The 14,839-nt window shown below is 36.3% G+C and overlaps 1 protein-coding gene and 1 long non-coding RNA gene across 4 annotated transcripts; one reads left to right on the top strand and one right to left on the bottom strand.

Moving 5' to 3' along the window:
- The first annotated feature begins 557 nt into the window (after positions 1-557).
- Positions 558-1,939, top strand: LOC144559789 (uncharacterized). Of its 2 annotated transcripts, none has more exons than XR_013513246.1 (3): positions 558-629; positions 1,519-1,662; positions 1,836-1,939. It is a non-coding gene; the product is annotated as an uncharacterized LOC144559789 (long non-coding RNA). The 2 variants fall into 2 exon arrangements; XR_013513245.1 differs by lacking the exon at positions 558-629 and adding an exon at positions 860-1,002.
- Positions 1,940-5,025: 3,086 nt separating this feature from the next.
- On the bottom strand, positions 5,026-12,999 carry LOC144558981 (phosphoenolpyruvate carboxylase 1-like). Of its 2 annotated transcripts, XM_078307868.1 has the most exons (13): positions 12,768-12,994; positions 11,960-12,138; positions 11,494-11,706; positions 11,004-11,088; positions 10,217-10,439; positions 9,784-9,887; positions 9,287-9,374; positions 8,535-8,689; positions 8,056-8,368; positions 6,589-7,274; positions 6,075-6,461; positions 5,358-5,688; positions 5,026-5,169 (listed from the first exon to the last, which is right to left on the bottom strand). In XM_078307868.1, exons 1-12 carry the CDS (start codon positions 12,948-12,950, stop codon positions 5,392-5,394), a joined length of 2,913 nt encoding a protein of 970 aa, XP_078163994.1. In that variant the 5' UTR covers positions 12,951-12,994; the 3' UTR covers positions 5,026-5,169; positions 5,358-5,391. The 2 variants fall into 2 exon arrangements, with proteins under 2 accessions (XP_078163994.1, XP_078163993.1); XM_078307867.1 differs by lacking the exon at positions 5,026-5,169 and having other exon boundaries at positions 5,229-5,688; positions 12,768-12,999.
- Between the last annotated feature and the right edge of the window lie 1,840 nt (positions 13,000-14,839).

Genomic DNA, 14,839 nt, shown 5'->3' with positions numbered 1-14,839 from the left:
ACTAAAGAGTCAGAATAACCTGAAAAAACAGGAAACCAGTGCAACACCAAACCGTACCAGTATCACTAGAGAGCCAAAAAAACCAGGAAACCAAATGCAGATCAATCATACCAGTAGCAGTGGAAACTACTAAAAAAAAAACTAGGAAACCCAGTGCACTGTTGGGATAGTTATGTGAGTTGTTGCAATATCAGAAATCAGTACAATCAATGGGTATGTATGCCCTTCACATATGAAATCATTTGTCCGATCTGCCCTTGGCAAACCAAAACCATGGAAAATTAAAAAGTGGTTGCAAAGGAAAATGGATTTTCAGAAGGAGATGTGGGGCTTTAACATGCATGGTAAATAAACAGAACAAAATATGCATCAGAATGTAGAATTTATAACAAAAGTTTTGTCTTTACATGAAAGAATATGTTAACATAAAACCAACAATTGAAGAATCTGCCGGATGCACCCATTTCTTGATTTCTTGAGTGCCGAAGCCACCCTCAATTTGCTTGAGCGACATGCACATGGAATGCAATTTGATGAGCAGAACTAACAAGCTCAAACATGCAGATGTCCCCTTCTCGCAGATTATTTTCTTGCACGAACTTCAACCACGAGCTTCCTTCAATTGTTCGGTGGGTCTTCCTGAAGTAGTACCTAACAGACCAGGTGTTTTCTTTCTCTGGCCGATGAAGCACAAATGTTTGGTTTCCTTCAGGGAGATGCTTAGCAGAGAAGTCTTTTGGTACAGCCTGTTTTGAAAATGGTACAGTGAAAACAAATCTATGTTAGAGCTGATTTGCTATCTAAACTAATAATGTCAATTGCAATTCAGGATAATATAAATGTCTTTTCTAGGGGTATCTAGTCAGAGGTAAATTGAGGCATCAAGTCATAAAATAAGACATAAAGGTTAATGTACACCAAGGATGTCAACTCCAATAAACACTTCAAGTCAAAGGAAGTCAAGGCGCTCTACAATTCTCAAGACATAATTTGATATAACTGGTACAATGCAGCGTGTTTTCTGCAAATTTCAGCATTTTGATTAAATTCTGATACTTTTTAGGGTATGTTTTATAAGTTCATAAGTTTCTGTACTGTCCCAGAGCAATTCTGAATCATATAAGGGTATTTTTCTGTTAATTTCCAGCATTCTTTACTGCTCTGGATGAATTCTGGTAATGACAGGGTCTGTTATGCAAAATTTCAGTTCTGACAAGGCTTAGGATTAGGAACTGAACTGCTACAGAAAAATATTTTGTTTAGAAAACAGTCCTTGGGCAGGGATCCTTTTGTAACAGGTTATAGAAATTAACAAGAGGAGTCCTTTTCAAATGAGAAATTCATCAAAATACTAGATTAAAAATGCAGAGAGTCTCTATTCAATCTAAGAGTGAAAATTTACGCGAGCTAGATTTCAGGCAACGGTTTCTCTTTGAAGACCAATTTATTTTGTGAAATAATAAGATTTATAAAATAAAAAAAAATAAACTTACTACGCAAGATTTTTTGGTGAGACAGGATTGTCGCAGAGCATGCAAAAAGATTGGATTCCCAGTTTGAATTTTCTGTGCCAAAAAGTTAGCTCTTGTCTTTTGTTCGGCACTCATGGCTCGCCAGTTTTGCGGGGCATAAGCATAACCGACAGGCACGTCAGAATCTACGGTTTTGTAGTTTCAAACATTAGTATTCAAAGCACTAGAGACATTCAAAATTAGTGAAAATATTTCAAAATGGACAAACTATATATACTAAATTGTTAAAAATGGAAAGAGAATGGAAAAGGCCTCACTTGAATGTTTCTGAGTCTTCGTTTCACTTGGGCCACCATTTTTCAGCAATCCCATTTTTCTCCTAAGGAGAGCTTGATGCTCCATCACCAGTAAAGCGGTCCTTCGTGCTTCTTCTAATGCTTCTTCTTCAACCTCGCTTTCATCAAATTCATCTTCCTCACAGTCACAGACTTGTTTTTCTTCTTGGCAAAGGAAACGCTGGCTGTCCACTTTAAGCCTCTTCTTCACAGGAAGGGAACTCTGATTTTGGCATGGTGACCGCTTTCTTGGACGAGGATTGGACCTACCCTTCTCGGTACTTGTATCATATCCCCTTGTAACTCTTTTGATCATGCTGCCTTCTTCAACTTTGACATCATCTGCTTTTTCAATAAAAATGGCATTTGCTCCTCCTTCTAAACTACCGTTCTTCTCGTGCCCAAATGGGTTTAATATCCGCACTTCAAATGTGGACCCGCTCATCAATTTGAAAAGCAAAACATCATTCTGTAATATGTTATTAGAACTAGCAAAATTACTCCAGCCGGGCTGAAGAACAAGTTTGTCGCCCGACCTGATAAGCCCAACGTGCCATACATCACCACTTGGAACTTTGAACTCGAGATTTTCACCAACTAAATCATGGAAGTGCTTCGTGACTTTCTCTGGCAAACACTGTACAGTGTGTAAAGAACAAATGAGAATATATAAAACTTGAGGAAGCACTCACAAAAGTGCGGTACAGAGTAACAAGACAAGAATTTCATGAGAGAAACCCTAGAAATTTGTAAAAAAATTATTGCTCGTCTAATTCTCGCAATGTCCAGTAATTAATTAAAACATTAATGTCTTATAGGTTGCAAGACAGAAGGAAGCTTTTGGCAAGAAAAGTATATACGAGTCAGGGAACAAAAAGAAGTAGGTAAATTTTAATATGAAAAAGAAGAAAACGGATATATAAGAAGCAATGAGATGAAAGAATTGACATGACGGTGCAAGTTTAGTAAAATTTGACATTAACCGAAGAAGAAGAAGATGAAGAAATTAAGAACATACGACGCTGTGCATGTAAAAACCCGTCATCTCTTTCAGGAAATCCATTTTTGAGAAGAATATGTCTGTCTACAGGTGAAGATATGAAAAGAGATGAAAGCAGCAAGCACCTCTATTTAAGATATCTACCGGCCTCTAAATTTGGAAATAGATTAAATATATATAGAAAGGTCGTATTAAACAATAGCTTTGGAGCGCTGAAATTTTGGAAAGCTGTACTCCAATAAGTCAATAACAATATACCGTTCTGCAATATTTAGCCGAATAAAATGAACTTTTATAGCCAACACAAAATGGGTGATAATAAAAGAAGGGATGCGGCGCTAATTCCATTTTTAGCTAACTAAGTTGATCTGCATTAATTGCTCCCTGTCATTAATAATAAAATATTTCCACTTTTGGTAATTGAAAATCCAACCCACAATGCATTCATACAAATCTCCATTATTGTATTAAATGGAAGTCTCCATTATTGTCAATTTTAAAAATCACAAACAATATATATCCTCCAGATTTTAATTTATTTATTTTAATTTCTAAAGAAATAGAATTGACTTGAAGAATATGAGATGTAAATTCTTATAAATTTCTAAAATATATTTAATGTGAAGATAATATTTTTTTCAAAATTAACAAATCAAAATACAAAAAAAGAAGAAGCAAAAGTCACAAGTAAAAGAGATATTATTATGACCGCTAATTTTTTTGTGCTTCTTCAAAAAAAAAAAAAAAATAGGCACACGATACTAAAGAAATAGAATTGACTTGAAGAAATATGAAATGTAAATTCTTATAAACTTTTAAAATATATTTAATGTGAAGATAGAAAATTTTCAAAATTAACAATGCAAAATACAAAAATAAAAATAAAAAACAAAAGTCATAAGTCATAAGTAAAAGAGGTATTATTATGACCGCTAAATTTTTTTATGCTTCTTCAAAAAAAAAAAAAATAGGCACACGATACTTTTTTATTAATTGTTTTATTTTAATAATTGCATGGAGAAAAAAAATACCAGAAGCATCCAGTATATTTTTCACTTCTCATAATAAAACAAAACAGAAAAAAATTTCCTTTTCAGGTTCGAACATAGATAAATACACTGTCCAATGTTCATTTGAACCCGTATGATTCACTTTATAATTCGTGCAAGCATGATCTGCACGAATATTAAAACAATACGCATGAATCATAAAGTGAATCGGACGACTCCCATCAGACGTGCCCTGTTTTCCTTTGTATAACCTGTAATGAGAATGGCGATTAAGATGTCTGATGAACCAGATTGAGCTTCGCTTGTTTACTTTGTTAACATGCAGGACTGGGCTGAGAATAAGGTGAGGCCCATCTACCCGGCCCGAGAACGAAAAAATAACGGGCTCACCTATTTAATAATTTGTAAGCTTCGGGTTATGCTTGATTGAGGTCTAAACATAAGAATAAGAAAGTTTCAAGCTTCATTTTTAGGTAGTTTAAGTTTACTTAGTCTGGGGAGTTCCATTTTTTTTATTTCTCCCCTCTTTCTACATCTGTATATTTTGGAAATGCACCAAAATATGAAAATTTCTGAGTATTTACTGTCAACCTCCATTTTGGAAATGTACCAAATTGGTGGATGGTATTGCCACTGTTTTGGAAACTTGCTTTATTTTGGAACTTGTTTGTTGAAAACAGAACAGAATTGCTTTGGATACTTGTCAGTATTGACGTCGATTCAATATTTTGAAACATATTACATGAACAATTAAGGCTTTCAATCAATGAAGAAGTGAATTTTAAGAAAGTCTGGGACTCTGGGAAACTGGTACTAGTTCGGAACCTGCCTCAGTTAGGTACTGATACGGCTTGGGCAACTGGTACCGATTAGGTATCTGTCCCTTTGGTCTTGCCATTCTTCCATCCGATTGTGTAGCATTTATTTTTAAGGTTTTTTAATTTGATAATATGTTGTGGCTTTGTGATGATTAATTGCACATGAATTATGGATATAAATGCGGATGCAATTTTAGCACTATCCATTTCGAACCTGTTCCATTTGAACAGTAAATTTAGCAGTTGAAATTAAAAATAAGGATACAAAATTCAAATTATAAAAAAAAAAAAGGAAATAACTTGTTTATCTGATTTGCCATACAACGATTAAATAAAAGTTACAACTTTTCTCTCACACCCTAAACAGCTTTAAGAGAGCACACCTCATTATTGAAAAATACATAAACATGTTTATTATTCATGATATACAAATGCATACGAGTAACCAAAAATCTTCAATTCAGCAGTTGACTGCTTAGACTTTAAAAGTTTGTCCTCAGATCACTCAAGACTTTTCTTATTGCAATTCTCTAAGTAGAAGGTATACTTTTCTACATATTAGTTGCATAATTTACAACTAACATAGCATGCGCTACCTCATCTATTACTTATTATTATTACAGAAAGAACAAGGATGTCTACTTCCAGTACATTAAAGCTCGAGTGATCAGTAGGAAAATTTTAAATGTCAGTTGCCCAATTGCAAAATCAGAAGAAAGTAGGGTACTCACATATTCCTTAAATTACCAATCAAACTTAACCGGTATTGCGCATTCCAGCAGCAATACCCTTCATGGTCAAGATAAGGGTATCTTCCAGTCCAGGTCCATACTCGCTTGTGGCATTCAATTTCACAAGCTCGTCGGGCTTATCAGAATTGGTGAACTCCTTCGACAAACGCGGCCTTGAAGCCTCTGCATTCAACTGAGGCTCCCTTGTTCTTTTCAAAATGTGAGCTTGGCACACATTCAGGGTAGTTATGTAAGAATCACGCAGGCTTAGCCTCTGCTTCAAGAATGGATCAGCGTCAAGGAGGTTCATGTGACCCGCAACCTACAACCAAAGAAGAAAGAATAATCTGGTGAGTACAACAGGTACATGATTGTTCAAAGAGGAATGAACAAGTTCTACATTTGTACCCCCCACATACTGTTCAGTCTTTCCAAATTGTAGAAAAAGCTTTTATACATACATCATACTTCCCATTACAGATTATTTTGTAGAATTCTTCATAATTGTTTATTTTTCAAATTTACCCAATTGAAGGAGACTGTTCAAAGCATCATAGGTGTGCAAAAGTTCTGAGGTGTAAATCTAATCATCCCTTTTCCAAGGGGAACATACAAATATTGTTCCCACAAGGCACAACATATGGACTCAAAACTAGTCTGAGTCAAAAAAAAAAAAAAGGGGAACTAACTAAGAAGGAATTGGGATACCAAGAGGACGAGCTTCTTTGTTTCCTCATAGTTGACTCTCAGATGCTCGCCAAAATATTTCAAGTCTTCCGAGACCAACAGCTTGTCATACAGAGCAGCAATTCCAGGATCTCCTTTAGCAAAAACCATCTCAAGCAAGTCAAGAGTAACCCTGAAGAAAGGCCACTCATTGTACATCTCCCTTAGGGTTTGGATGTTCTTGCTATCCTTCTGCATCACATGCTTGAAAGCTGCGCCAAAGCCGAGCCAAACTGGGAGGTGGAACCGGGTCTGAGTCCATGCAAATATCCATGGGATGGCACGGAGAGATTCAATGCCACCACCCGGCTTTCGCTTTGATGGCCGGCTGCCTATGTTCATCCTACCATATTCCAGCTCTGGTGTGGCCTGTTGGAAATATATTGGAGATCATGATTTGATGCAGAAAGTTCTGAAGCTCAACTCAAAAATTAATTTTTGAGACAACTGTCCATATTTCAAAATCAAATTTAAAAACAACAAAAGCGGTGCTCACCAAACGGAAATACTCCACAAAACGAGGTTCCTTGAAAACAATTGATCGATACTCCTCAGTTGCCACAACTGCCATCTCGTCCATGAGTTTGCGCCACTCTGGCTTGGGCGAGATCGGTGGATTCATTCCATGCTCCAGAGTTGCTGCGGTGAAACGCTGTAGTGTCCTGAAACACAACCTCTGCTCCCCAAATGACTGCTCGATGACTTCTCCTTGAACCGTAACCCGCAAAGAACCATTGATGGTCTCTGGTGGCTGTGACAGCAAGGCGAGATGAGTGGGCCCACCACCTCTGCCGACTGTACCACCTCTCCCATGGAACATAGTCAATTTGACACCAAACTCTTTTGCAACCTTGACAAGTTCTTCTTGTGCCTTGTACAGTGCCCATGCGGCAGACAGGCGACCAGAATCCTTGCCAGAGTCGGAGTACCCAATCATGACTTCTTGTTTTCGGTCTATTCGATCCAAGTACCCATCAATTGAGAAGAGACGGGCCATTGTAGAAGGGGCACCCTCAAGATCTGCAAGCCTTTCAAACAGAGGGACTACACGTAAAGGTTTCTTGACCCGGCACTCCTGCTGTAATAGTTCCACAGCAAGTACATCAGATGGAACTGTTGCCATGGAGATGATGTAGGCACCAAATGTGTCGGAAGGGAGCTCTGCAATTACTTCAAAAGTACCTGAAGAAATTTATGATGATAAATGATCATCATTTAGATTGTATTTTGACGCAGCTAGCTACCGCAAACAGACATATTTGTAGGGGATCAAATGTTAATGGAACCTTTGAGGCCCATAGTATGGTATCACCTACCCCTAATGAAAAAAAAATTCAGTACCCAAAATAACTTGTACCTACTAATCCAAGAGAAAATAATGTGTTATTATTTTAAGGGTATCTCTTGAGCACGTTCTTTCTTAACATACATCCAAGGGCTAATATATTTAAACTTTAATGATTTAACAATTTTCCTTTTTAAGAGCATAAAAGATTTTATACTAATTATTAGAGATCAAGTATTTGTATACAAATATTCCTTAATCTAAATGGATATTCAATTTGATATTATCACTTAAAATAACTTTTATGCCCTTTAAGAATAATAGCTATTATTTTTTGGATGTATGCAAAGGTAGGATGTAATGTATACATAAAAACCTGGATGTGTGCTAGAGTTTGAAAACCTTTCATTTAAAGTTCCAGCAATTGCTCCAGGGTTACCTTTGAATTCAATATGATTTTCCACAAATACTTATTTTTAAAAGGTGTAGTAGGCTCGTGTCTACTAAAATTTGCATGTGGAATATATTGTTTCCAGTTTATTTAGCTTATTCTGTGGGTTGTTGTTTGAACTTTACCAATTGGCATCTTTCTGAAGAGAAAAAAAATAAATGAATTGGCCCAGAGACTGATCCTGTTAAAGTGGTCAAATGACAAAACCAAAGCACTAGCTTCATTACCTAGAACATCAGCAATTTCATCAGTCTTAGGAAGGTCAGAACCGAACAAAGGGCGCTTGCTCCGAAGCTCAGCAAGGAGCCACTCCTGACGCTTCTCCTCTGACCACTCACGGTATGAACCTATTCCAAGATAATTCGTGATGGCATCCATCACATCAGTGTGGCGGTCAGATTCCTGGCGAATGTCGAGCTTTACGAGCGTTAGGCCAAAGGTTGAAAGCTGCCGCATGAAGTCTAGGAGGCTCCCATCTGCTATTGAGCTGTCGCCGCATGAGCATAGGGATCGGTAGCACAACTCAAGAGGTTCAAGGAACTGCAATGCATGACAGACATTCATATTCACTAATGAAGAGATATGAAACAGAAATATATCAAGAAAAAAAGAAACAGATTAAACAAAGTTGTACTTGTAGTAAGTGAGCAATACATTTGCATGCTATGGAAAGAAAAAAGGTAGATTAAAATTGACAAAGAAGTACCTCCTCAACATTAGTAAAGGTTGCACTCTCAGAAATGTCAGATGTGCCCCTTGCCAGAAGTTGGCCTGACCTTTCACGGGTGTTATACAACTTATCCCTCAGATCACCAAGGACAACACGATATGGTTCACTCGGAGGTATCGGCTTCCAGAATTCTACAGTTGTCCACAGATTTTCATGATAAATTATTTATTTAAAATGCAAGTTCAGAGGTGAAATTAATGGTGCTTGAAAAAATATGTCAAAATTTAGGCAATATCTCAATCAATGATTGCGATATTGACGGGACAAAGCCCTGAAATACCACAAAACAATCATATATACCCCTTGAACATGAGAAGTATCTCATGTGTCACTTCCTGCATATTTTTTTTTTCCAAAAAAGCCCCTAATCTGCTCTTTAAGGTTTTGCATGATACTTATGTCTCACAATACTTGACATTTTAAAATGATCATTTTTCATTCTAAATTTTTTATATAAATGCAAGGTCTATAGGTGAAATTAAGGATACTTAATTATGTCAAAAAATAGATCATACGCAATCAAATATTGCGATTGTGACGGGTCGAGCCCCAAAAAATAGGAAACAATCCTCAATACCCCTTCAACACGAGAAGTATCTCGTATGCCCCTCTATACATTATTATTTTCTTTGAGAAGGCTCCTGAGCCTCTTATGATTATGCATGCTACTTCCTTCCTCACAAGAGTGTACAAGATATTTGGGGGACTCCATAGATTGTTTTTTGCACCTTTGTAATGTTTTGCAAATCTCTTTGCATTACGATCAATTTCATCAGCTCGGACTTGAAGCTCTTCACTACACCGCCACATAGACAGCTATCAAATGTAATGAAAGAAGACAAATGGATAATCAATAATTTCTAACTTCAATATGTACATATACATGTTAGCCCTGCCTTTGTTATGCAGTCTATATTAGTATACTAAGGTCTCTCAAATGGGCTAATTAAGCTCAATTTCAATTTTACAATCACTACTCCATGAAATCCTCACTCCACGGTTTATTCATAGAAGGAAAAACAAAATAATCAACACAGAAAAATAATTCATGTTCAAATTTGGGTAAGATAGATTGAGATGCCATGCCAGTACTAGACTCAAGTGGTGACATAAGGTGGGAAGTGCATAACATAACATATTATATGTATTTCTCTGATAAATTTAAACCAGATTCAATAGAAGTAAAGTTTGATGAAACAGTCTGAGTAAGCTCCTCTGAGAGTACCTCAAACATAAGTTCTTCGATCTGGGAGTTGTACAAGTTTGCTGCCATCATCCTAGCCAACAAAGATACATCTCTTGTGACATCTGGTGTAACTCTTGGATTTCCTGAATAACAATTTTAAGTAATTAGTAATTTGCTCTTAGTACAGTAAGGAAATATTTCAATTTCAGCAGGTAATTAGTATTGGTGCCATTTGCCACTAATCAAGAATCAATGCCAATTTTATAACTATATAAGAACACAAGTCTTTAATCTTTTATAAAAATAAATCCAAGTACTCAAAGAGGATATGAAAAAATAAGGGCCAAAAGGTAGAGATTGCAGTCCCTTGCAAGTTTGATGCAACACCAGTTGTCCAATGTGCTCTATTAAAAACGGTAAAATAAGAAAAATAGAAGTAAACAAGATATATAAAGTTTAGTATAAGAGCTACCATCACGGTCGCCACCCATCCAAGAAGAGAACTGAATAAGGGGGACGCTGTAAGGAATGCGTTCATTAATCCCAATTTTCTTCAGAGCAGTATCGACTCGGCGCAAGAACTTCGGCACTCCCTTCCATATTGTCTCATGGAAATAGCTCATCCCTGCACGCATCTCATCTTGTGGAGTTGGAGGTGTTCTCCTGATCTCGTCAGTTCTAAATGCAGCACGAATCTGTGAAAAGAAAGCACAAAATTACAGACCGCCAACCAGGACTCCCTCTTTCTCCCATTCATCTCTGCCTCTTGTGATGATCCAAAAATGATCCATCACTGTTTTTTAGGAATTTTTTTTAATATTATTTAGAAATTAAAAATAAAGAGGGAAATAATAAAAAGAAAAAATTGATAAAAGAATTTCATTTCATTGGTTCCTTGATAGCTTAGATTCTTCTTTTGTGCCAGTACAAAATTCTAGAGAGCAAGCTGCTCTCTCTTTCTGCATGCATTCATGCACTTAAGTGAAAAGCTGAGAACCCTCGTCTCATATACCAATATAAGCTCATTTTGGGTTGAACTTGGGCCTAACATTGGGAACAGACTCAACACATATTGAGTCATACAACTACTAAGCTTTGTTGAGGAAGTACAAGAACAAAAGGAAGTTATCTTCGATTCATTTAAGGATTCTGAAATTTAAATAAGTCAATTAAGAAGTGATTGCCTGGTTTCATAAAATCATTTATCTTTTTTTATGGATGGGAGAGTGTAAACAGCAAGGAATTAAGTTGTTAGATACCTCCCTCTGAAGTGCTTGATCCAGCTCTTGCTTCTCACTGGTAGAGATGTCTTTGGCACAATACTCTGTCAAGCTACCCCTTATCCTGTATTAAGTACAGCACATAATGTTCAATCAGCTCCAAATTAAAAATCAATAACCGTGTGGGACCAAGAGGAAATCACTCCAAGAGCAGGGAGTACATCATTGCATGAAGATGGTAAGAAATCATAATAGAAATAAAATAACAAACAAGGAATTCACCTTTTAACTAGCCACAAGCCAAAAAGGAAATTCTATAAAACTTGAAGAACCATTGTTTATGTCATTTACAGGAAGTTACAGAATTACAGCCAAAATCCAAAAAATATCATCGGGACAGTCCAGTAATGATAAGTACCCATTTTAGTCTTTCCCCCACACGATAAGCCTGATTTTGTAGCCAAACATGGTAGGATCCGAGTCTAAAAATTGAAGTTTCATTTAGCACAAAGAAATCATAAACTCAAACCTTGCATGCTTCTGGAGCAGAGAGCGGCGGATTGACTGAGTTGGGTGTGCAGTGAAGACCAGATCAATAGTCTGGTTCTTTAGCGCATCAAACACTTCCTGGGGTGACTTCTTCAAATCTGTGACAAGTCGTTTAAGTGTCTCCTCAATATCTGACTCGGTTGGTGCCGACCCTTCATGTGAAAAGTCTCTCTTCGCCAGCTTGTTGCGCCTCCTGTTGTTTAATATTTGAGGGTGTCAAATACCAGAAATGGTGCTCTGTTGTTACCGAATTTGGTAATGCACGACTGGTATAGCTCATGGATAGGGATACGAGTTTTAAGATTTATCCATGACCAATACCAGTATACTGGAATGAGAGTGTTTAAAAGCACCTAACACCTAATTAAACAACAAAATATTATGGGCTCTGGACCTGACATACTGGCCAATATTGGAGTATAACATTGTAAAAAAGTTATTCTCACCTGTACGCAATTTGCACTTCTTCTGCTAGGTTTGCAAGGTTGAGCATATTGGAGAAAGAACTAGCAACAACTATGGCATCGCTAGGGTCAAGACTCATCAGCACGGACCCCAGTTCATCTAGCCTTAACGGGTCCCGCTCAGTCTCATACTGTACTGATAACTCATGGCATTCTTGTACCTAATCAAATATTAAATCAGAATCAATAGCTGGTAGATCAATCTTTCATGAAACCATCTAGTGATTTCAGATGTTGTTACCAATTTTGAAATCTCTGAAAGTTTATTGGCATGAACTGTTTGTTCGAACACATATCAGACTATACCATAGGTGATTTATTTAAAATAATTAATATTAATGTTAGATAAATCAAACTATTTTGTAAACTTTGCTGAGACAAGAATAAGTAAACGCCCCAAGGCCTGAGGCCTTATTTCCAAAATATATAAAAGCTAGAACAAGTCAACTCTTTCTTGCCAAACAACACAAGGACAGATGAAATACATTTTGAACTTAAATTTTCAAACATAATTTTTTTCTTTTTGGTAATCGCTTAAAAAATAAACTAAAAAACGCTACTTTTACTAATCAATGCCCAGCTACTAACAAATCCTGTTTCCAAACTATTTCTTCCATTTTATTTTCATCTTTTATTTCTCAAGAAAAGACCTCTTGAGTTTCAACCTTTTCTTTGCCTACTTCAGCTTTCAATCAGTAACTAATTAATAAGCAACGATCACAATATACACCTCAGAAATTCATGAACAGGAGGCATAATAAACTAACAAGTAACAAGTGAATGCATGTACCAGTTCTCTGAGTTCAGAGCCATGGAGATCTTGGAGGATGTCTAGGAATCGATCGTTCAGCACAGCATCGTACTCTACCAGCTTGTCGTCCTCTGACACCTTCTCTGGCGCCAGCAGCCTCAGGTGCGCATCTATCGATTGTCGCCTCTCCAACGCCGAATGCCCTCCGTCACCTCCACCCATCTCTCTCTCTCCCCCTTGTTCTCACAGAGTCCAGTTGAACTGAGAGCACTGTGTCTACTTAACAAGGCAGGGGAATAGGCATAGGCATGAAGCAAGAGTGGAGAGGAACTTTTCGGCTGGTCTCGGAGTACTACATTATTGAACAACAGGCCTATAATGTGCTTACATGTTCTTTCTGAGATAGTACTCCATGAGTATTCAGAGATCTGTAACTTTTGCTTCATCGGAAATGATCCAATGTCCTTTGACTTAATTTCCATCCTATGGGCCTCTCGTTCGTTCGATGACCATTCGATAAGATCTAACGGATCAATAATTACTAATCAGACGGTTGAGGTAGCAGTTGACTAGATTTAGGTCCGACGGTAGCTGCACCAGATCAATGGTCCCTCCAGTGTTTTGTCACTGTCAACATGTTCGGATATTCTCCAGGACAACTGCTTAGTGGGGCCGTGATTTCAGGATATAAATTTCTTTAGATACACGGGGCGAGACGGTTCAATTGTGCGTTTTTCTTTTCACCAAACGACTTCTCCAACAGTGATTGTTTATGGATTGCTTATGCTGATGTGTCAATTGTTTTTGTAATTGCTGGGTTGTATGGCTATTGCTTATTTAGCAATTGTTGGAAAGAATTGCTTAATAAGAAATCATTTTCTAAAGATGAGTTGGCCAAATGTTTAATTCTTATTGATCAAATGTTTAATTCTCAATTGTTTGGTTGATTGCACCAATGTAAGAGTGGATTGCTTAATTTTTAAAATTTTCATAATTGCTAATTTAGCAATTAATTTCAATTGCTGGATTGGAGATGCTCTAATAAGGTTGTTGTCGTATGTAGTACACTTGAGGAAAAGCATTTTTGAGTTGTTAAATGGGGGTTTTGATGTTTGGTACCAATTATGATAACCGTTAAATGAGAACTTGTCATTATTTGAGAAGAAATGGAATGCATTTATTTTTATTTTAGTTAAGATCGTTTGTTACATATTTGATGTGATCTTTTCTGTAACTTTTTTTTCTCAATATAAATAATCAAACTATGATATAGCTAGGAAATATATTTTATTACGTAGCTTTGTCTTAACAATCTATATAGTTGTAAAATAAAAATTAGATAGAATTTTTTTTATATATCTTTTGCTAATCAATGACATGAGAAATATATATAGATGAAAGTAATTAAATCTAATTTAAATAGAAACTGATTAATAATCATTAATTGTATTTACTTTCTAATTTTATATATTTTAATACAAATTTGTAGGCTAATAATTTCTTAATCAAATATATACTTGTTTGACACCATATATTAAGTTAACATTTATATAATATATAAATATTTTTTAAACCATAGGAAGTCTTAGGCCACCCTGGGCTCCTTGTTTTGGTCTTTGTGTGTGACATCATCGTGTTTATAGTTCTTCTCAAAAAAAAAAAAATAAATAAATAAAACTTTTATATTGCATATTTGCATCCCATGAGCCGAAATTTTTATTTATACCATATTAAAAAAAAAACAATATATTTTGTGAGGAATTCAAAAAATACGAGGATCTTCAAATCAACCAATATGTGGTTCTATTTTTGGAGGGAGGGAGGCGTAGATTGGTTTCTACGCTCCCCCTCCCCCCAAAAAAAACACAAATAACGACTGTAATATTAAATATATTTAGAATTTTTAGGAGCTTCCAAGCCAATCTACGACCTCTCAATAATGGAGTCGTAGATTGGTTTGGAGGTCCTGATATTTTTTTTAATTCTTCATAATTTGAGGTGTTTTGGTTTTTTTTTTTTAAGGGTATAAATAACAGTCCCATGAGGCATATTATTCTAGGTGAATAACAATACATTGTATTGGATGTACAATACTTCCAATAAGAGATACA

The sequence above is a fragment of the Carex rostrata genome, chromosome 9 (genome assembly GCF_964058835.1).
Source record: "Carex rostrata chromosome 9, lpCarRost1.2, whole genome shotgun sequence".
Classification (NCBI taxonomy): domain Eukaryota; kingdom Viridiplantae; phylum Streptophyta; class Magnoliopsida; order Poales; family Cyperaceae; genus Carex; species Carex rostrata.
Note: the sequence above shows the minus strand (reverse complement) of the source record. Positions and strands in the feature narration are given on the sequence as shown.

Bases quoted from the DNA above. Each gene is read 5' to 3' on its own strand.
- LOC144558981 (XM_078307867.1), bottom strand. From the start codon at position 12,950: ATGGGTGGAGGTGACGGAGGGCATTCGGCGTTGGAGAGGCGACAATCG. The intron at 9,375-9,783 runs GTACTCTCAGAG...TACATTTGATAG, and splicing joins TCGAAGAACTTATGTTTGAG to CTGTCTATGTGGCGGTGTAG. The intron at 6,462-6,588 runs GTGAGCACCGCT...TATTTCCAACAG, and splicing joins TTGTGGAGTATTTCCGTTTG to GCCACACCAGAGCTGGAATA.